The 21,419-nt window shown below is 37.3% G+C and overlaps 1 protein-coding gene across 1 annotated transcript in view; it reads left to right on the top strand.

Moving 5' to 3' along the window:
- The window catches only part of MAN1A2 (mannosidase alpha class 1A member 2), a 143,975-nt gene extending 126,854 nt beyond the window's left edge, over positions 1-17,121 (top strand). Inside the window, exon 13 of the mRNA XM_040999013.1 lies at positions 11,353-17,121. Coding sequence (XP_040854947.1) covers positions 11,353-11,485 — 133 coding nt within the window. The 3' untranslated portion in view covers positions 11,486-17,121. The remainder of the gene's footprint in view (positions 1-11,352) is intronic.
- Positions 17,122-21,419: the final 4,298 nt, after the last annotated feature.

Below are 21,419 nucleotides of genomic sequence, written 5' to 3' on the forward strand. Positions count from 1 at the left end.
AGGATCCCATATGGGCACTGGTTCTAATCCCAGCAGCTCCACTTCCCATCCAGCTCCCTGCTTGTGGCCTAGGAAAGCAGTCGAGGGCGGCCCAAAGCCTTGGGACCCTGCACCCACGTGGGAGACCTGAGGAGGTTCCTGACTCCTGGCTTTGGATTGGCTCAGCTCCAGCCATTGCAGTCACTTGGGGAGTGAACCATCGGATGGAAGAAACTGACTTAGAACTGGTACAGTTGTTCAAATCGCAAATAATGACTTTAAAATAGTTAATAGAAGTAGGATCTTTAAGTAGAGACATGGAAGATAAAAATTGCAATTAAGCTTCTTCAAGTAAAAATGATAATGACTGAGTTGAAAATATACTGGATATAATAACACATTAGAGGTTTCAGAAGTAAAAATTAGTGAACTTGAACCTATAGTAACAGAAACGATCCAAACTGAAAGAAGAGTAAACAAAGATTCCTGTAAAAGGGCATCAGTGAGCTATGTGGCAACAGAGTAATTGGAGTCACTGAAGGACAAAGAATACAAAGAAAACAAAGACTTTACCACGGCATATCATAGTCAAATTTCACAAAACCAGTAATGAAAATCTTAAGAACAATCAGAGGACAAAGACAAGTTAAGTAAAAGGAGCAAATTTAATAGGAATAAAAGCCATGTGATTTAAACCATAGAGGGGTTGGCGCCATGGCATAGCAAGTAATATCCAATATGGGCACCAATTCAAGTTCCAGCTCTCCACTTCTGATCTAGCTCCCTGCTAATATGCAACAGAGGATTGCTCACTGAATCGTCCCCTAATGCACATGAAAAACTGAGGAAAAGTTTTTGGCTTCGAACTGGACCAGCTCCAGCTGTTGTAGCCATTTAGGGATTGAAGCAGCAGATGGGTGATCCCTCTCTCTGACTGTAGCTCTTTCAAACAAATAACTGAATTTTTTACAAAATAGAATAAAATAATAATTATGTCCTGGGGTAGCTACTGAGCACAGTAGTAAGCTGTTGCTTATGATGCTTACATCGCTGGAGTCCCTGGGTTCCAGTCTCAGTCCACATTGCCTCTAGCTTCTCACTAATGCCCACCAAGGGAGGACACCGATGATGGCACAAGTACTTGGCATCCCTACTACCCATTCGGTAGACCCTGACTGAATTCTAGGCCCGGATTTGGCCTGGCCTAGCTCAACCAGTGAATGGAAGATCTCTACCTTTCAAAACAAAACCGAGGGAAAAACACTACCACCCCCCCCAAAAAAAAAACCCTGAATTGATACAGAAAATTGAAGGGCTTAAATACTTTTACATAATATTCCTATATCATGATAGCTTAAAAATTTGATCAGAAGCAAAAATATTGTCCACCTAGGATGATTTGTAATGTTGAAGAATAAACAAGAATTCGTTATCATAGTGCAACAAGAGCAGTGAGTTAATCTGCCACCTGCAACCTATCAGAGTGCCGATAACTGTCCCAGCTGCTTTGCTTCTCATCCAGCTCCCTACTAATGTGCCTGGGAAAACAGCAGAAATTGGCCAAGTGCTTGTACTCTATCACCCATATGGAAGACCCTGATGGAATTATTGGCTCCTGGCTTCTGCCTGGCCCAATGCCAGCTGTTGTAGCCATGTGAAGAGGGACCAATGAATGGAAGACCTCTTACTCTCTGGGCCTGTTCTTCTGTGTGTCACTCTACCTTTCTTAAATAATTTTTTTAAAGAGCTTTAATTATATAAAAGCCTTAATGATTACCTGGGGGAAAATGCATTTTAAAAAAGCTGATATGAACTGCCTGAAAGTTAGAGAACCTTATTGTATAGCACCATATATTTTTTGTCATTGAGTACTGGAAAAAAGATAAAACATTGTTGTAGTTTTCACATCCTTTTTGAAAAAACTCACTATTCAGATCACTTTTAAAAGTAAAGATTCACCAATGAAAACTTGGTAGTTGTAAATTTTTTTTTATAAAATGTAAATGTTGGGCCACATCCTTTATGAGGTGAGCCATTCTGTAAAAATTAAAAATACTGACACAAGAAAGCAAAGTTGGTTGAAAATGAAACCATGAAGAAAAAAAATTTTAAGTGATTATGCAAGTGTACCTTGCGGGTTCCTGGGGAGGAGATGCGACCTGGAGAAATGGGAGTCCAGCTCCATCTGAGTTCGGAGCTCGAGAAGGGTGAGTGAAATAGGCATAGAAAGAAGAAGAGAGACGGACCACTACAATTCCAAGATCATTGTGGACTATGCGAGAAAGCTGTCCACTTTATTTATACAGAAGCAGTTTTCTTTTAGGGCAATTTGACATAGCTTCAAGGGGGGCACAATTTACAACAACTTGAGAGGTGAGGGAGGAAGAATTCCACATTCCTTGCTTGTCTCGGCTTGCCAGCCCCCACCTACTCTCCTCAAGTCTGGGTTTTATCCTTGGCACACCTGTGACTACCAGACCCCTGCCTTGAATTATGTATGGGTTAGTAAGTCTGGGGTCTTGGTTTACGGGGATTAGGGGCCATTGAGGCCATTAGGCCTGCAAGCTCACACAGTTTGTTAACTAAACAAGTAAAACAAGAGTTATAACGGCAGAAAGAATTGCAATTAGCAGTGAGCCATGTTTACTCCATTTAAGTTTCAACTCTGCAATGGACAAGTGAACGTTTCCAAAGATAATCCTACAAATTGTTTCACCTTAAGATAGGGCATTATCCATTCTGACGTTGCAGCCAAGAATTTCTCAGTAGACAACACATCTTATTCAGTAACACACTCCTACTACAATTCTTATTCTCCAACTTATCCATCACTTAATGGGAGAAATACATCAAAAGAGAAAAAAACATAAAGATCTAAGACAAAAAATTTCAAACATTAAATCCCTCTACAACCTCATAAATAATCAAACAATAATCAAAATTATATCTTTATGATGTTAGTAAAATCACCCTATATTTCCTCTAGTTAAAAAATTATGAAAGCAGCTAAAGCAACTACATTTTCTATGTTCTAAAGAGTTGCAAGGACAGGCTAACCTTTAAGGTCACAATAACTATATTTTTTGCCCTAGCAGTTTCAGCCCATACTCTAATTACTTCCACTAGTTTGCAAAATTCTTATCAAGCCATCTCTCAGAAAGATGCTAAATGTCTGGGCCAGATTTCATGACAGTGGGTAGGCACATGATAAGGTGTCTAGAAACAGCATGGGTTTAATTGTACTCCTGTGTGCAGTTAAAGGCTCACTCACCAAGACATTATCAGTAACATTAACTCTTAAGCTCATGTTGGTTGTAAAAGCCATCTCACAGGGGCAAACAATGCCTCAATAGATTACAGAAATTCTTAGTGGGGTGGTTGAGTGTCCATGCAAAAGGGGGTGAGACTGCGTCAAGGTGGTCAGAGAGAAATCCACTGGGCCCTGCCAAACAGCTGGAAGCTCCCCCGGGCCCTGCCAAGCAGGGGAGCTGTTCTCTTCACACTTTCGTGCCATCCACACCTACTGCACGGACCCCAGCAGTACAGTACTGTCTTAGGCAACTGACAAAGTTTATTTCCACAATTCCAGTTTGTATACATTTAGCAGAGCAATATTTCAAACAGTTCAGTTCAGACATTGATTATAATGATCAGGTTTGATATACAGCTCATGTCACAGGTGTGTAAGCAGGGAGTTCCAGGACAGCTAACAAGGCACCAAGATCAAAGCACCATTGGTGTGAGATATTGATAAGGAGCACTACTTTGATCTAGGATAATAGGCTAACTAAGCACAGATGCATCAGAGAAGCACAAAAACACATCCAAGGACTCACTGGGGACAAGAGTGCACTCTGGGTGGGAAGCCTTCCGCCTCCTCTTTCCTGGAGCCTCTTCTCAACAGGATCCCACAGGCCTCTGCTGTCCCAGCTACCCCAGTAAATGTATTCTGACATGATTGTAGTTCTCATCAGAAACAAGACATGTTTCTCATGAACATATATACAAATTATCTAGCAAGATTTTTGTCAATTTAGGCTGAAAACATATTAAATAGAGACAACATCATATCCAAGCAAGTCCTAAATTTGGAGGTTAGAAAATCAGTGAAGTTAAAAAAGAGAACCAGTCCTGGCATGCTGGGTCAGTGCCAAAATCCTCACCTTGCATGCGCCGGGATCCAATATGGACACTGCTTCCAATCCCGACTGCTCCATTTCCCATCCATGTCCCTGCTTGTGGCCTAGGAAAGCAGTAGAGGATGGTCCAAAACCTTGGGAACCCTGCACCTGCATGGGAAACCTGGAAGAAGCTCCTGGCTGCTGGCTTTGGCTCAGCTTAGCTCTAGCCATCATGGACATCTGGGGAGTGAACCAGTGGACAAAAGATCTTTCTCTGTATCTTCTCTCCGTAAATCTTACCTGCTTTTCCAATGGAAATAAATGATTTTTTTTTTTTAAAAAAAAGGAAAGCTTTATGACACAGGAAAACCTGTAGGCAAAATACAACATTCACTCCTGACTTTTAAGGGAAAAGTAAAGCTCTCAGCAAGCAATCTCCTGTTAAAAGAAGTGTATGAAATGTAGTTAACCTCTAAGATCAGGGACAAGATAATTACTCTCTTCAACTTAGTGTTATGCTGAAGAGTACAACCTGTGCAATCAAACAAGAAGAGAAAACAAGAAGACATACAAATTGGAAAGGAAGACGAAGAAATATTTCAAAATAGAGAATACAATTTCTTTTTATGAATATTTTATTTACATTTGAAAAATAGAGTTACAAGGGATAGCATGTTAGCTCAACTGGCAAATCCTCCACCTCCAAGTACTGACATACATTTGGGTACCAGTTTGTGCCCCGGCTGCTCCACTTTCCATCCAATTACATGCTTATGACCTGGGATAACAGCAGAGACTGGCTCAGTGCCTTGCAGTCCTTCACCCTTATGGGAGATCTGGACGAAGCTCCTGTCTCCTGACTTCTGATCAGCTAAGTTTTGGGCATTGTGGCCATTTAGGGAGTGAACCATAGGAAGGGATATCTCTCTCTCTCTCTGTTATGTCTCCTCTCTGTATATTACTTTTCCGATAAAAATTAATTAATTTTTAAAAAGTTACAGAAAGAAGGAAAGACAGAGAGCTCTTCCGCATGCTGGTTCACTCCCCAAATAGTCCTAAATGGCTGCAGCTGAGCCGATCCAAAACCAGTAGCCAGGAGCTTCATTTGATTTTCCACATGGATTCAGGGGGCTGATGACTTCAGTTGTCTTCCACTACTATACCAGCCCATAAGCAGGCAGCTGCACTGGAGGTGGAGCAATCAAGAAATGATCCTGCACCCTTATGGGATATGGTGCTGTAGGCAGAAGCTTAGTCTGCTAAACTGGGCACTTCCCCATAAATATGATTCTGCATATTAATAATTTATGGAATTTATCAAAGTTACCAGAGTAAATGAATTTAGCAAAGTTGAAGATAAACAATTAAAATCGATTACATGTACTAACAATGACACAGAAACTGAAGCAAGAGAAAAAATACCACTTAACAATATAAAAAACAGTATGAAATATTTTTTGAGTGAAATGAAATAAATTGATTCATAGATTGCATGCAATTCTTATCAAAATTCCAGTTGGATTTTTTTTTTTTTAGAAATTGACTGATTTTGAAAGAAAATAATTAGAAACCTAAAACTATCTGATTTCCCTCTATGAAGCAGTAATAAAAAATGTGATTTGGAGTAATGTTAGAGATGCATATCAATGGAACAAAATAGAGTCCATGAGGGGAACCAAACCCGTATTTGTATATATAGCTGGTTTTAGACAGAATGTTCTTGAACAACTGGATTCTTGTATTCGTATTCAATAATCTTATTAAAATGGGTAATGGACCTAAATTTAAATGTAAAAATTCAAAAATGGTAGAAAACATAGGAGAAAATCTTTGTGACTTTTGATCCAAAAAAGATTTCTTAGATATGACACCAAAAGCACTATCCACAAAAGAACAAACTTAATGATTGGTGTTGAAGTTAAAAACTGCTTTGTGGAAGGCACTGTGGCCCACTTGTGGTGCCCGTTTTTCTTGGATTTCCCAACTTATGAAAAGTAAGCTAAATGATATTCTCTGTTTTATGATTGTTGTAGCAGGACTAAACAAAGACATTTAGGGAGACAAAGAATATAATGTTCTACCTTCTTAGAAAGATTTGTCTACAAATGGGACCAGGAAAGAAACAGTTTCATCATTGTATAAGCATTAGGTAGATTGTTGTTTGCATTGCAGGTGGTCCACTAATGAAATAGCAAAGACAGTGGGGTAGAATACTTACTCTGAAGATAAATGATAACATGTCCTTTCAGGTGAGATCTTGGTAGCACTTGTTGTATGTAGTTCTTTCTGAATTCACATAGTAATGGGGTGGCCATCTGTGTTCATTGCCTTTATCTAAAAGAAAAATAACAAAACGTATTTATGACATGAATGTAGTTGCAATTTTTACCTGTGCTGACCTTCCACAGCGATAGGGAGATGCGGATGCATCTTCCTTGATGTTTGCACTTCAACGATGTGGCTTCCACACCTGTGAGAAAAAGAAACATGGGCTATAAAGCTAGCAGTAGTGTTACTTAGCTTTTTAGAAGATCTAAGGAACAGTTAAAAGTTTTCATTAGTGAGAATCCTAAAAAAGATGTCTTTCTCTTTAGCATCTGGAAGAACTTACTATTTTTAAATGCTATGAAGTTCATAGCCCTGACAATATTTTATTGCTGAAATACTCAGTCTTTGTTATAGTTTATCTCTAACATCCTTGTGTTAGGAGATCACCCAGTTATGTTTATGGCTAACATGTTCTGTATTTAGAAGGCAAAATCATCCTAGATTTTTTGCTGCTAAAGACAGAAGAAAGTGAATTCTCTCTAACTCACTTAGTTCAGAGAAGAAGGTGTGATCATTGCAGTTCATGAAAACCTGTCTACCTGCTTCAGTTTATCTTTAGAATGATGTTGTCTGTATTTAAATCCATAGTATACCCATATTGGATTCATTATTTTTCCTCCCTTAGAACTCCCCCTCAAAATGTAGCTTTGATTTGTTTTGGTCCTCAGATATGGCAGAGAGGCTAATCTTTTGGGGAGATAGTAAATAATAAATGATAATAAAAGTAATAAAATAATAAAATGTTTTTTCTGTTTCCTTTAATCTTTCTTCTTCAAAAGACATTAGACATCAAATCTACAAATTAAATTGGAGATTCAAATAAATTATTTTTTCAAATACTCTCTTTACTTGTAAGTTAACAAACCTTTTTAGAGTTGTAAACATCGATCCATTGCACTATATCCATTTTCACTGGTAATTATGAAAAAGAATAAACTGTAGGTTTACGTTACGGCAAACGGCGATGAAGGAGATCTTGATTCTTGTCTGTTATAGAAAAAGAATTTCCACAGTACAGGACAGTGAGCAAAGCAAGATTTATTAATCCAGAAACCTCCTGCTGCAGTGCCAGGAGGGAGTACTCTCAAGAACAGAAACCTGAGAAACTTGTCAAAATGTGCTCTTTTAAGCACAACTCGAGGGAGCAGATCAGTAGCTAACAAGTTACAGGAGCGGGCAGAATTGTATTTCTGTCTTGCTTGTTCATGGTAAAGCAAAAAGCCAACAGAAAAGTGAGATAGGCAATTTCATCTTATGAAAAAGCTAGAAACTCGGAGGTGTAAAATTGGCACTTTGTTTTTTGGAGGCTGCTTCCCCGGGAGAAACAAGCATTTTTAAAGGGCCTCTCCCTTTACTCATCCTAGCATGGACCTGAGCTAACTGACTATTAGCCCGTCTAATTCCTTGCATCATCAAGAGTATCAATCAATCCAGAACGTACTAGCTTTGTGGGTGGTTCCTGTAGCCTCACCAGCTCTCTGCAGGCATTCATACTTTGCCTCATATTTGGCTAACTTTTCTGTGAAACTACTGTTTTGGTTACCAGATACACAAGGAGATAAACTCCAATGCCGTCACGTCCTTTGAATGTTTTATCTTAAGATAAGTCCTATTTTGAACATTTAAAAATAACAAAACAGTAATGGTTAGAAATGTCTAGTAAAACTGAGGTGCTTGAAAAAAATAGCTCTTTATATGCTTACAAAGGCTTTGTCAATGCCATTTTTCATTGATTATGTCTAAGTTTGAATTATAACAAAAATCTTATTGGAGAAAAAATTCTAATCTGATACTAAAACAGGTTACAGACTTTCCTCATCTTTCACAGCAAAGATTATGCTTTCCTCAATTGTCATTTTAAAATACAGGTCAAATATATTCAGTTTAAATCAATAGTAATATGTCATGTTTTCTTTTGAATTTTTAATCGAGTTTTGAAAAGAATTGTTTAGATATATTACCTTGGGTTTTTGTTTTTGTTTTTAAATTAATTGCATTGCATTATGTGACACAGTGTTATGGGCACTGGGATTCCCCCCACCCCTCCCCGAACCCTCTCCCCATGGTGGATTTCTCCACCTTGCTGCGTTACCACAGTTCAAATTCAGTTGAGGTTCTTTCATTGAAAGTATTTACCAAACACAAAGTCCAGCATCTTATTTTCCTAGTGGGCTCAACGATTTCTTGGTGAGACCATCTCTGGTCTGAATTACGTTGTTGTTTTTAACAAAGACATTTAAGTATAGAGTGTACTGTTAGCCCTGTATTCTAAGGATAATTGGATTCTGTACAAAGTGGCCAGTTTTCTTCCTTCCCAAAACCCGACATCAGTCCTAAAAGCCCAGGGTGTCCCTGGGGGATGAGGCGGAAGTTGTTTTAGTTTCTTTCCTAAGGCTTCCATAGAGAAATCACCACCACTTGGGAGCTTAAAATGACAAAAAAAAAAAAAAAAATTTTCTCACAAAGTTCTGGAGATCAGAATTCCAAAACCAAGCTCCTCAAGGCATCCCTGCCCGAGACCGACTTGTAGCAACCTAAGCTCCATCTTTGCCTTTGTCTTCACATGGCCTTCTTCCTTGTGAATCGCTGAGTCCGAGTCTCCCTTTCCTTGTTCTTCCCAAGACATCACTTGTTGGGCCTGAAGCAGAGGGATTTCATCTTGGGATCCTTAACTAGCTGCAGCTGCAAACACTGTATTCCCAAGTAGGACATACACATTCTAGTATTTAGATTCTTTTATTTAAAGAATTATTTCCAAATAGTGTGACAGCATTAAATATTTTCCATGACTTTTCACATTCATTCTCTTACTGATTTTCCTAACCTGTCTTTATTTACATGAGGTACTGACATAGACTGCCCTGTGGAAAGGAATCATTCTATAGGAATAAGGAACATTTTCTGTTCTTTTCTTCCTCCTTTTCATTCATTCTTCCCTCAGGAACTAATAAGATTAGGAACTGCCTTTCTTTTTTTTTCTCCTTTTCCATTTCCTTCCTGTCTTTTGTGTGTATATTTGTCTGTGTGTGTGTGTGTGTGTGTGGAGGGGAGGTACCTACAATTCTTGAGCTGGCATTTAAAGTCAGGAGCAGAACCTGGGATTGCACAAAGCATATGTCCCCTGGACATGTTTGCAGCTAGGACACTGAAAGTTCGTGCTTCTGTGTCCGTCTGCTCATTAGACCCTGTGATGTCCAGCTGGGTCTGTCAGTTCTTTAATCTGATGAGTAAGTCAGAGTCAAGCATATCTAAGTGTAGGGGCAAGGAGTAGAGGTAATTCAGCTTTACTAGTTGTAAAGCTAGTATGTAATTCCCACTTGCCTCGTTGTTACGTGTTTTTACTCTCCTGCATAACCGTGACAGTAATCAGAAATATATTAATGTGACAGGTTTTTTTCCCAGTTTATTTGAACAATGGCTTTATATCATAGATGGAAAAGAAAATCTCACCAAATTCTTGACAAAACAAGGCTAGACCAGGCAGAAGCCAGGAGCCTGAAACACCATCCAGATCTCTTCAGGGATTCAAATATCTCAACTGTCATGTGCTTCCTAGGGTCTGTATTAGCAAGAGACTGGATCAGAAGCAGAGCTGAGACCTGAGCCAAGGCACTCAAATATAGAATGTGGATAGGACCTTCTCAGCCACTGTGCCAAACACCCACCTAAAATGCCTGTTTTTAAAATTAAAACAATCTTTATTGAGTCTTTGTAAGACTTTGCTGGTTATCACTAAGACAAGAGTTAGACTCCAGACTTACTTTGGATCTTTTTAATTTTCATTTTGAGACCTTCTTAATATGATTCAGATTGAAATTTTCCTGATGTTACAGGTAAGAATCTCTGTGTGGTGTCAGTATCATTTTAAATTTTCAAGTGAGTAACATTAGTCCACTCTTCATTACTTTTAAAGAAGCTTGAAAGAAGCTTCTTGAGAAAGAAAAGATTTATTTCACTTTACAGTTTGAAGTTATAGGCCTGGGTGGCCCCGTATTTTGGTCTCTGATGGGTGGTTGTGGTGACTGAAGTGGTGTGATCACATGGTGAGATAAGAAACAGGCAAGAAACATGGATGGAGAAGCTAGGCTGAAAAGTAAGACCCCCAGTAACCCAAAGACATCCCACCAGCACCACCCCTCAGACACCATCATCAGATCAAATCTTGAGTCTTATAGTTAGTCAGCCATTCATTCACATGAAAACATCGCAGTTGAAACAGCTGCTTGAGTTTGGGGAGGTGAGCCTTGCTTATACCCATAGTATGACTGCTGTGTTCTATAGTGCTCAAGGGAGAGCTAGGGCCCTTGCCTTCAAACAGGCAGTGTTGTTTGAATCTTTTAAAATTAGTATATCTTAAACTTCCTGTAAGTTCATCGTGTTTTTGAAACCTTTATATAATAGCTTGCTGTTGGAACAAAAACTAAACAAACAAACAAAACCTAAGAACTGCTGCAAAAAACCTAAGAACTTACTCAGTATTGATAAATGTGAACTGATTTAAGTTGTTAAAAAATATCATGGATGTTAGATGCTATTTTTAGAAGAATGTCTTTGAAGAATTATGACATAGTTTGTTTATGCTAATTGATAGCATTGTTGATTTTTGTGTTTTAGCTAGATATGTGGAGTTTCTATTTTGTTTGTTTTGTCTTTTGTTTTTGGAAAAAAGTAAGACAAAAACAAAACAAAGGAAAAGCCCTTAACTCCACAGAACTGGCTTTGCATCTCATGAGGCTTCGTTAGGCACTTTCTAGAACATACTGTTTGTGTTTCAGCCATTTTGAGTAACTGGGGTTCATTCTGCAGTGTGTTTTTCCTAGAGCAGCCCAGAGAAGGTTATTCCTTTCCTCTGCCGCTGTAACTGAGCTTACTTGATCTTGCTGAATTCTAATCAAGGCTCATTTCTCCCCCTTTTTGTTTTCAGGTATTTGTATCTGCTGTTCTCCAGTGATGACCTTTTACCTTTAGATCATTGGGTATTTAACACAGAGGCTCACCCGCTGCCTGTGTTAGAGTTAGCCAACACCACACTTTCAGGTAACCCTGCGGTTCGATGAAAGCAACTCCAGAAGGACCATTCTTACCTGTGTTTTGTTTACATGGACCACTGCAGAAATTAGTCTGGAGAGGCGGCTTTTGAAAACCTGGACCTCTTAAGTCAACACAGCAGGGTGAACCTCTTCCCTGCAAGACTTTCAACATGTAGATACATAAACTTTGAAATTATTCCATTTTATACTTGACCAAAACATGCTCTGGTACTTACAGGGCAAAGAGATGATTCTGAAAATGACTTTGATTCTGAAAACATGGTCACGTGAGAAGCGATGCCTATTACTACTATCTTGTTTTTAGAGTCCTTAAGTCTGGAGGCTGGACTTTCTAAGAGCAAACCAAGAATATAGAGCACCTTGCAGGAGTTAGAGATGGCCTGGGGAACCACTTCTGTAATTGTTTCTTCCCACAATGGAGCAGCTTTCAAATAAATATTTCCACATCATTTTTCTGTTTTTTCCTCCATTTTAACAATGGAATGAACTAAGATGAACAAGAACAAAAGAACTGTGTAATTGGACTAGCCGGAAGAAGACTCAAAAAGGAAACAGAAGAACCGGTACCTATCTGAAGTTTCAAGTTCTCCGTTGGATGTCCAGCCTGGCAGCCATTTTAATCCCAAAATTTTATTCAAAGTCTAGGTTAAATTCCACTTTTTCTCGGGGCATGATCTGGCAAATAATATTCTTTGTCTTTGTCTCCCTACAAAATCATTGAAACTACTGTTTATCGTAAGCAACACTTAGCCTGGTTTGGGGGTTTGTGCATGTGGTTCAGTTCAGTGTTGGTAGCATGACAAAAAGTGAGAAATCAATGAGCTGATTGCCTCCTTGAAACCTGTTCTAAGTCCTTGGTTTTATCAGTAGGAAGCTACTCTTCCAAACCAGAAAATCCACTGAGTTAAATTTTATCCATTTTAATCTCATACTAAAATTACTGGAGTCACTCGATTTACAACTCTTTTTATTTTACTTGGCAGGATTGACTGTTGTTTAGTTCTGAATTTGCCCTGGTAATACAAATTACTTTTACAGTTTATTAAAGCAAAACAAAACAACAAAGTTTCCTTCTATCTGAAATGGGAGTAGGGACTACTTTATTTATTTCATACCAGATGAATGAACTATTCCAAGGTATTTTTTATTTTTTGTTTTTTAGTTTCTCCATGAATGTAGAAACCCAAAGAATTAATTGGAATAGCTTCAGAATACTTTTCAATGATGAAAGTATCATATAATTAATCATGCTACACCAATATTGGGGTATATTAAAGGACTTTCTATTATCAGTAGTTTTTGCATTGACGCTTCTTTTTAACTAAATTATGGTTCTTTATATTTTAGTAGAAAGAGCTTAAATTTTGTCAAGAACTATAATGTAAGATAAATATCTAATACTTAAAAATTTATGTCCTTTGGATTTTTGTGACAATGCAAGACACTTTTTTCTCCTTTTCATATAGTATATATAATTTCCATTGACATTAATAAAAGTTGGAATAAATATCCTTAGTCTAATATTTTCTCTGAATTTGAGTATTTCATGAAAGAGGTTTGTACAGAAAACCCACGTGGAATTTTTAAGGCTTTTTTTCCTTATTTCATAGCTTCTCTTTTTAATTCTCTGAAGACAGATAATTTATTTAAGTTGGAAGAATTAAAGAATTAATAAGTTAATACAGTTAAACATTTTCTAAAGGTGGTCCTGTCTTCCCATCAATGAATCCAGTCCATTCAGTAATCCATTGTGGTAATAGTAGTGGCTACTCTACAATCTTTCAATGTACACAGAAAATAAGGGAGAACAGTTAAATTACTTAAGTCTTTAAGAGAGTTAAAATTTAGCACATGTTTTAAAAATGTAGCATATTTTACTAGTTGAAAATTTTAAGAATTTAAATGAGAGGTATAGATAACTCTAATTTCAAAAGAGAAATGGAATGTTTTTGACTCTCAGAAAAGAGTTAGCCTTTCTCTTAAAAATAGCACAAGCCTGCTTATAAATCACCAAAAAAAAACAAAAATTGGCAAACTTGAGTCACAGAGCCCCAGAGTAGCTGCAAAGGGCAGTGAGCTTCTCTGACTTTGTTTAGACGGATGCAGAAAAGGGGGCTTGTTTAGTCCCCCTGGAGCTTTTCAAACAGAGAGGAGATGGAACTTTGGCCTTCGGATGCGCTGTTTGTATGACTTGGGTGACTGGGGTTAAGAGAAGACAGAAGTGTGTGCAGGGCCAGTGCTGTCCTTGCAGAGGATCCGGGACAAGGGTCTTCACTAGCCCCTACCGTCCTTGTGATCAGAAGACTACAGCTTAAAGCAGTGCCTCCTTTTTTTTTTTCTTTTCTTTCTTTTTGTTTGTTTGGTGGGTTGGTTTTGTTCTCTTAATACCAAAGGCAATTAAAGTTGGCTATAAATGATTTGCCTGTGTCATATTTTATTTTTGCTATAGATTTTTAAATTATTCCCTCAAGGTAAGTCTGTATCCCCTATCCTGCTTAGTTTCCAAGATTACTCTTACTTTGTTCTGCCGTTCATAGCCCCTTGCATCTAATCGACCTTATTACTCAGGATAAACCCTCATTGCATATAAAAGAACTTCTGAAAAGAGCCCAGAAATGCTCCTTTTCAGGTGTCTCCTCAAAGAGCTGACACACCTTGTGCCTTTGGCACAACTGTGCAGGGTAGATAGATCAGTTGGTAAGTAAAAGCAAGAATGTTGAGTACCCCTCTTGTGTACATTTTTATCTCTTCATTTTAGAATCATACTTTCGATTCAAGCCAGATTCTTTTTTTTTTTTTTAATAATTCAATCGATCTTAAGAGAATGGCATTCTAACCAAAATGAGGTCTCAATACAGGAAAAACTAAATCCCCAATCGCAGAGTCCTTTCTTTCTGATGGGCTACTGTTTTGAACATCAACAGATTCCTACTTGCAGCAGGTGTTTATATGTGAAAGTAAAATCTGAGTATTAAAGGATTGCATTCTTTCTGAGCAACCTTGACCCAGGTCCTCTGTGATGTCATCTAGGGTAGCCCAGGGCTTCACGTGGTAGATTTTAACCAAGCAGTTTGGAATTATGATCATTAACCTTTCCTCTTTACTCTCCATTGCCAAAGTCTTTATCGAAACTCCAAAACTGTTGACAAAAGATTGTGCTTACCGTTCTCTTTAGAATACAGCTTCTCCCTAAGCCTTGATTTCTTCGGGTGAGTGTGTGAGTAGGTGAGAGAATGAGTGAGCTGCAGTTGTGAGTAGGAGAACTTCATATGGGATCCCAGTGGCATTTTCTGTGTGAGAATAATTCACGCTACTTTGAATGTTTTCCAATATGAATCATATTATAAAAATCCATAATTTTATATTTCATTTAAATTAAAGGGGAAAAGAATGTTTTATAATATATTTTAAACAGTGTGTTGCTATATAATACTAACAACTATAATTGTAGTTAATAACTAAAATCTCTTGAGAAATGTCAAAAATATTTGATTTCTGATACAAACTTTGACAAGTAATTTAGAAATAAATGCATTCTTATTTTACTATATCACTTTAATTACATAATTAAAAATCAATGTTTTATAGAAGTACTGCTTATTTTATATTCAGAAGAGTAACATGATCATGCGTAAAACTTGCAGTTGTAAATTGTCTTTGCATTTCTTAAAGGAAAACATACTAAAATATTCTAATATCCCAAGTAACAGTTTCTAGTAATAGTGTTGCAATTTCTCCTTAGGTTTCTTTATTCTCAAATTGGCTAGCTTCTCTTACTCACTGTTTACATAGATACATAAATATGATAATACACAGTTTTTTAATAATATATTGTTAACACAGTTGGAAACTGATTTGAGCTATACAAATTACAGAAGGAATATTTCAGTAAACATGCATGATTTGAAGATATTTTAATCCAGTTATTCAGATTCAAAACATTGGTGACCATATTTGTGACTTGAACTCATTCACATCATGATAAGGACGCTTTTGTTCTATATCCAGCCAGCTCTCCCATAAAGAACCAGAAAATGTATATTTAAGCTATGGGTGCCATGCAGTCTCTCTTACTACTCATTTCTGCTGTTGAAATGTGAAAGTTATCTATTATATGTAAATAAGAGTTCTAGGTGTGATCTAGTAAAATTTTATCTATGAAACAGATGAAAGGCTGGCTTTGGCTCATTAAGTTATAGGTAATCCAGATCCCAAGTTTTAATTACCTAAGGCCTTCTAAGCTTCAGTTTGCCTGTTTTCCTGTGTGCTTTGATTTATTCATTTTTAAGAGCAAAAAAGATGCGTGTTTGTAAAATTATGTATTTATATAACTTCAAACTATATGTTTTATGGTGTTTAACTGTACTCACAGAGTCTGTCAAAGTCAGGATGATCTCACGAATGATATACAGAAATCACAGGGGCATGGGGAATATGCTCTCAGCCGTCATCCTTCTCCTTGTCACTCCAATACCCTTACTTGTGTCAAAATAACAGATTCTGTTCAGGTCCTGCATGCTCATTGCCTCCTGACGGAAGATGCTAGATTGTGAGAGCTGCAGAAATTCATCCACATGGGTAGTGTAGAGCTCTCTCACAAGAATTGTGACCTCTGTGCTGCAGAAATGAATTTTGAGAAATTCTGTGCAACACAGAACGAGGTTTGTTCCTCATTTACCATTTAGCAGCGAACCTTTCTCCAGTGCACAGAGTGCTGCCCCCTTCTAGAACAGCGTGAGTCACAAGCGCAGAGAGCAGAGGCATGCAAGAAGTGTGCTCTGTACCTCTGTCTACATAACACCCTCAGTACCTTTGCAAGTCCCAAGTATTATTTCAGAATATTACTGCGTGTCATTTTAAAGCTTCTCTCAGACACAGTGTTAAACTTCCAATATTTAACAACTAATGTATTTCAAACTTGGTTTGAATCCCAGTAACTGAAAAAAAAATTTTATAATGAAATCACACAGTCCCATATTACTAGCCAAAGTCATTGGAATAGAACAATCGTTCCGACAGATAATAGATTTCTCACTAAAGAAGTATGTTGAATAGTTCACTGTTTTTAAGAAATGCTATGGGAGAGGAGGCTGCTGTTCAAAATGATGGCAATTTCCTGGCTATTTTCCATTATATAAATGAACTGCCTTTCTGAGTCCAACATACTACAAGGTCACTTCAGCTCATTGTGAACGTTGGTGAGCTCAAACACATGCATCCACATTCATACATATGTATATTATTTGTGTAAGATTTTAAAAAGAGTTGCAAATACTTTGCAGCATGTTGAATGATACAGACTTGTACTGGAAATTACATACTAGAATACTTATTGAAGATAAGCTCTTTGTGGGAAAAGTATTTTTTTAATTAGAGATTAGGGTTTTTTTCTAGGTTTATCAAATAAAGTGTCCCAATTTTAATTCCTGGATTTGGAAGTGCAAATGCCATTTTTCACCCTCACTGGTCTCAAATTCACCAGAAACGTTTCCTAAGATAGTAAGTGGAATAAATACAGCATCTTAAATCAGAACCCACTGACAACCCCTAAATTGGTTTTCAGTCATGGCCTCCATAATGTGATTTTTATAAATTAAAAATAATATTGTGTAATAATGGTCAAATAAAGATGTTCTTTAAATGGAAAAAAAAAAGAACCTCTGTCCTTTTTTTTGTCTGCTGATGACATTTGTATTTCTTTCTATTTATGGAGAAGCAACTTCAGTAGCTGTAGTCTTCAGTCTCATAATCAAAGAGTGCTTCCTTGGGTTCAGCTAATATTTGCTTTGATAGATGTTATAAAAAGCTGTGGAGGAGCTTGCCTCTAGGGGTAGTTTTTATTTCTACTGATACTTTAAAACCATCCACAGATCTGTGTGGCATGTAGCACAGTGCATGTAATCTGGAAGATCTATTCTGGTACAACTTCTGAGGTAACCAGACCTAAAAAACCAGACATCAGGCCTCATTCCATCACATTAACAATCTGGTTTGACCTTGCTTAAGCTATTGTTGGGTAAATACAGGCCTAAGGGGCTTAAGGAATAGAATCCTGAGGAATGCTAGTGGTTTAGTCTAACAGTTGTGTAAAAACATGGGCTAGTTAAAACCTTGTACCGTAGGCCATTGGATAAGGTAATGGTGCAAACTAAAGTAGCAGCAAGTTTATATCCTTGAGGTCAGTTCTCTCTGGCACAGTGATTTCAGCATCAGTATTTTAGGCTGGGAAATTACATTGTGGTTGCATAAAATTACCTAATGAATTTTTATTTTCCAAAGCAACTAAAACAGGCCCAGATAGAATTGGGTAAAATCTGGATCTTTCGGTATGCTATCAAAATATCATTGGGTTACAAAGGAAATATCAATAAATAAATAGCATATATTAAGAATGTGTTTAGACAATGAATGGGCCTGCATCTTGTGGTTTGACTCAACTTACATTTCTTGTATGATTTTTATTGCAGTAAAATATAGTTATCCATTTGTATCCATGAAAGGTTGATTTCAGGCATCCTGCTGTATACTTTATCTCTAGATTCTTTGTGATATAGTACAAATGTCATGTGAATGGCTGTTGCACTGTCTTGTATAAGGATCTAAGTCACAACAGCGCCTGTGTGTTCAGTGCAGATGTTTATTTTTTAAATTATTTTATTATTTGATGATACAGTTCTATAGTCTCTAGGATTTCCCATCCCCTCTCCCCAAATCTCACCCCTGCACTGATTTCCCTTACGTTACTATAGTGTAGTCCTTTATAAACAGTCGTAAGTCTGTGATTCAGCTATTTAAATGTATACTGATATTGTAGGTATGGACAATGGCAGAGAGTCCAGTATCCTATTGTCAAGATATATTTAAGTTTATTGGGAGTCCATCTTTGATTTGGAAATAAAAATGCATGTTGCATTATATCTTCGCTTCTGGATATAATAATCTATTACACAGTTACTATACATGCCTTTAAATGAAAATCCACAACGCAACAGCAGGAAGGAAAAAATAGCAAATTAACAACATGCTACTGAATTACCAATGTATCACTGAGAAAAATGAAAAAGAATAAAACTTTCTAGAAGCAAAAAATGTTACTGTGTGACCTGTGAGTGAGGCATTAATAAGAAAAAAAAAACAGTATTGAAAGAGCTATTGAAGCTATTATATTTGCTTGAAGGTTGCCTTATATCAGAAAGGACATATGATATTTACTCTTTTGAAGTTGGTTTATTTCACTGTGCATAATAATCCCTATTTGGGACCATTATTTGCAAATGATAGAATTTCATTCCTTTTAATGGCTGAGTAGTATTCCATGGAGTAGATGTACCACAGTTTATCCACTCTTCTTTTGAAAGATTTCTGGGTTGTTTCCATGTCTTCGCTACTGTAGATTGTGCTGATGTGGGTACAGGGTTTCAGGTCCCTTTCTCATAAGCAGATTTATTTTCTTTTGGATATATTCCCCAAAGTAGGATAGCTGGATCATATGGCATATCAATATCAATTGTCTTAGCACTCCCCATCCTGACTTTCTTAGTGGTTGCACTAGCCTACACTCCCACCAATAACAGCGAAGGAAGGTACCGTTCTCCCCACATCTGCGCCAGCAGGTGTTGTTAGGAGAGTTCTGAATGTAGGCTAATGTCACTGGAGTGAGGTGGAACCTCAGGGTGGTTTTCCTTTGTATTTCTGTGACAGCTAGGGAGCCTGAGCATTTTCTTTTTCTTATGTTTGTTAGCCATTTCAGTTTGTTCTTTTGAAAAATATCTATTTGTTTTCTTCATCCATTTCTTCACTAGGTTGTTTTGTTGTCATTGGGTTTGGAAGCTCTTTGTAAATCCTGGACAGTAGTCTGCTATTGGTTGTAGAGTGTGCAAAGGTTTTCTCCCATTCTGCTGGTTGCTTCTTCACTTCGTTGATCTCCTCCTTTGCTGTACAAAAGTTTTTTCGTTTGACGTAGTCCCATTTGTTTCTGTTGATTTTGACTGCCTATGTTTTTGATAACTTCTAAGAAGTCTTTCCCAATTCCTATGTCTTACAGAGCGCTTCCTATGTTTTTCTCTAATAGTTTGATGGGTTCTGGGTGCAGAGTTTAGGTCTTTGACACAGTTAGAGCTGGTTTTTATGTAAGGTCACAGGTGAGGGTCTTGCTTCTTACCTGTGCAGCTGCAATCCAGTTGTTCCAGCAGCATTTGTTGAAGAGAACAGGCATTTCCCCTGGGTTATTTTCGGTTCTCTTGCTGAAGATTAGTTTAATGTACAAGTGTGGGATCCTTCCTGGGGTTTCTGTTCTGTTCCATTGATCTGCTTCTCTTTTTCTGTACTAGCACAATTCTGTTTTGATAACCACTGCCCTGTAGTAGGTCTTGAGGTCTGTGATTCCTGCAGCTTGGTTTTTATTCTTCAGAATAGCTTTGTCTATCCATGGTCCCTTGTATCTACAGATGAACTTTTGTATCATTGTTTTTCTATTTCTCAGAAGAATGTTGTTGGGACTTTGATTGCAATCACATTGAATCTGTATGTGAGTTTTAGTAATATGGACATTTGATGATGTTGGTCCTGCCTATCCAGGAACATGGCAAGTTTCTCCATCTTTTAATGCTTTCTTCTATTTCTCTTTTTAATGTTCTGTTTCATCATAGAAGTCTTCCACACCTTTGGTTAGATTTGTTCTAAGGTATTTGAGATTCCTCTCCACCATTTTAAGAGGACTATGCTTATAATTTCTTTCTTTGCCATGGACTTACTTGTATGTACCAGCACCCTTGATTTATGTTCATTAATTTTATATCCTGCTACCCTGCTGAGGTTTCTTATGCATTCCAATAGTCTCTTGATAGAGTTTTTGGTTTTCCTACATAGAGAATCACGTCATCCACAAACAGGGATAGTTTTAATTCCTCAGTTCCAATTTGAATTCTTTTAATTTGTTTTCATGCCAAAGAGCTCTGGCAAGGACTCCCAACACTATATTGAATAGCAGTGATAAAAGCGGGTATCCTTGTGTGGTTCCAGTTCTTAGTGGAAAAGCTTCCAGTCTTTCCCCCATTTAGATGCTGGCATTGGGTTTTTAATATGTTGCTTTGCTTTTGTTATAGAATGTTCCTTCTATGCCTATCTTGCTTAAGGTTTTTAGTATGAAATGGTGTTGAATTTTATCACATGCCTCTTCTACTTTATTGAGATCGTCAATGGTCATATGCTTTTTATATTTTTATTTATTTATTTTGTTATTTTTATTTATTTATTGATGTCATGAATCACATTTATTGATTTATGAATGTTTAACCATCCCTCCATGACGGGGATAAATCCTACCTGGTCTGTGGGAATGCCCTGCTTGATGTACCGCTGGATCCTATTGCTAGCATTTTTTTTTTGAGGATCTTTGTTCCTATGTTCATCAGGGATATCAGTCTCAAGTTTTCTCTTTCTGTCGTGTCTCTATCTGGCTTTGGTATTAGGTGATATTGGCTTCATAGAAAAAGTTTGAGAAGATTGCCTCGCTTTCTGTTGTTCTGAATAGCTTGTGGAGCATTGAGGTAAGTTCTTCCTGAAACATTTGGTGGAATTCAGCAGTGAAGCTGTCTGGTCCAGGACTTTTCTTTTTTGAGGGATTTAATTACTGATTCAATCTCTGTCCTAAATAATAATTTTGATTATATATTGTGTCATGATTAAATTTTAGTAGATTGTGTCCAGAAATCTATCATTTCTTCTAGTCTTTTTATTTTAATGGTATATAGTTGCTTGCAATAGTTCCTAATAATTGCATGTATGTCCTAGGTATCTATTGTTATATTTCTTTTTTTGTCTCTGATTCTACTGATATGTATCTTCTTTTTTTTTTAATTAGTTGGGCTAGTGGAGAATCTATTTTATTGATTTTTTTCAACAAACCAGCTCTTTGATACATTGATTATGTAATTTTGTC

This window comes from Ochotona curzoniae, unplaced genomic scaffold (genome assembly GCF_017591425.1).
Source record: "Ochotona curzoniae isolate NIBS_2020 unplaced genomic scaffold, NIBS_Ocur_1.0 scaffold_1037, whole genome shotgun sequence".
Classification (NCBI taxonomy): domain Eukaryota; kingdom Metazoa; phylum Chordata; class Mammalia; order Lagomorpha; family Ochotonidae; genus Ochotona; species Ochotona curzoniae.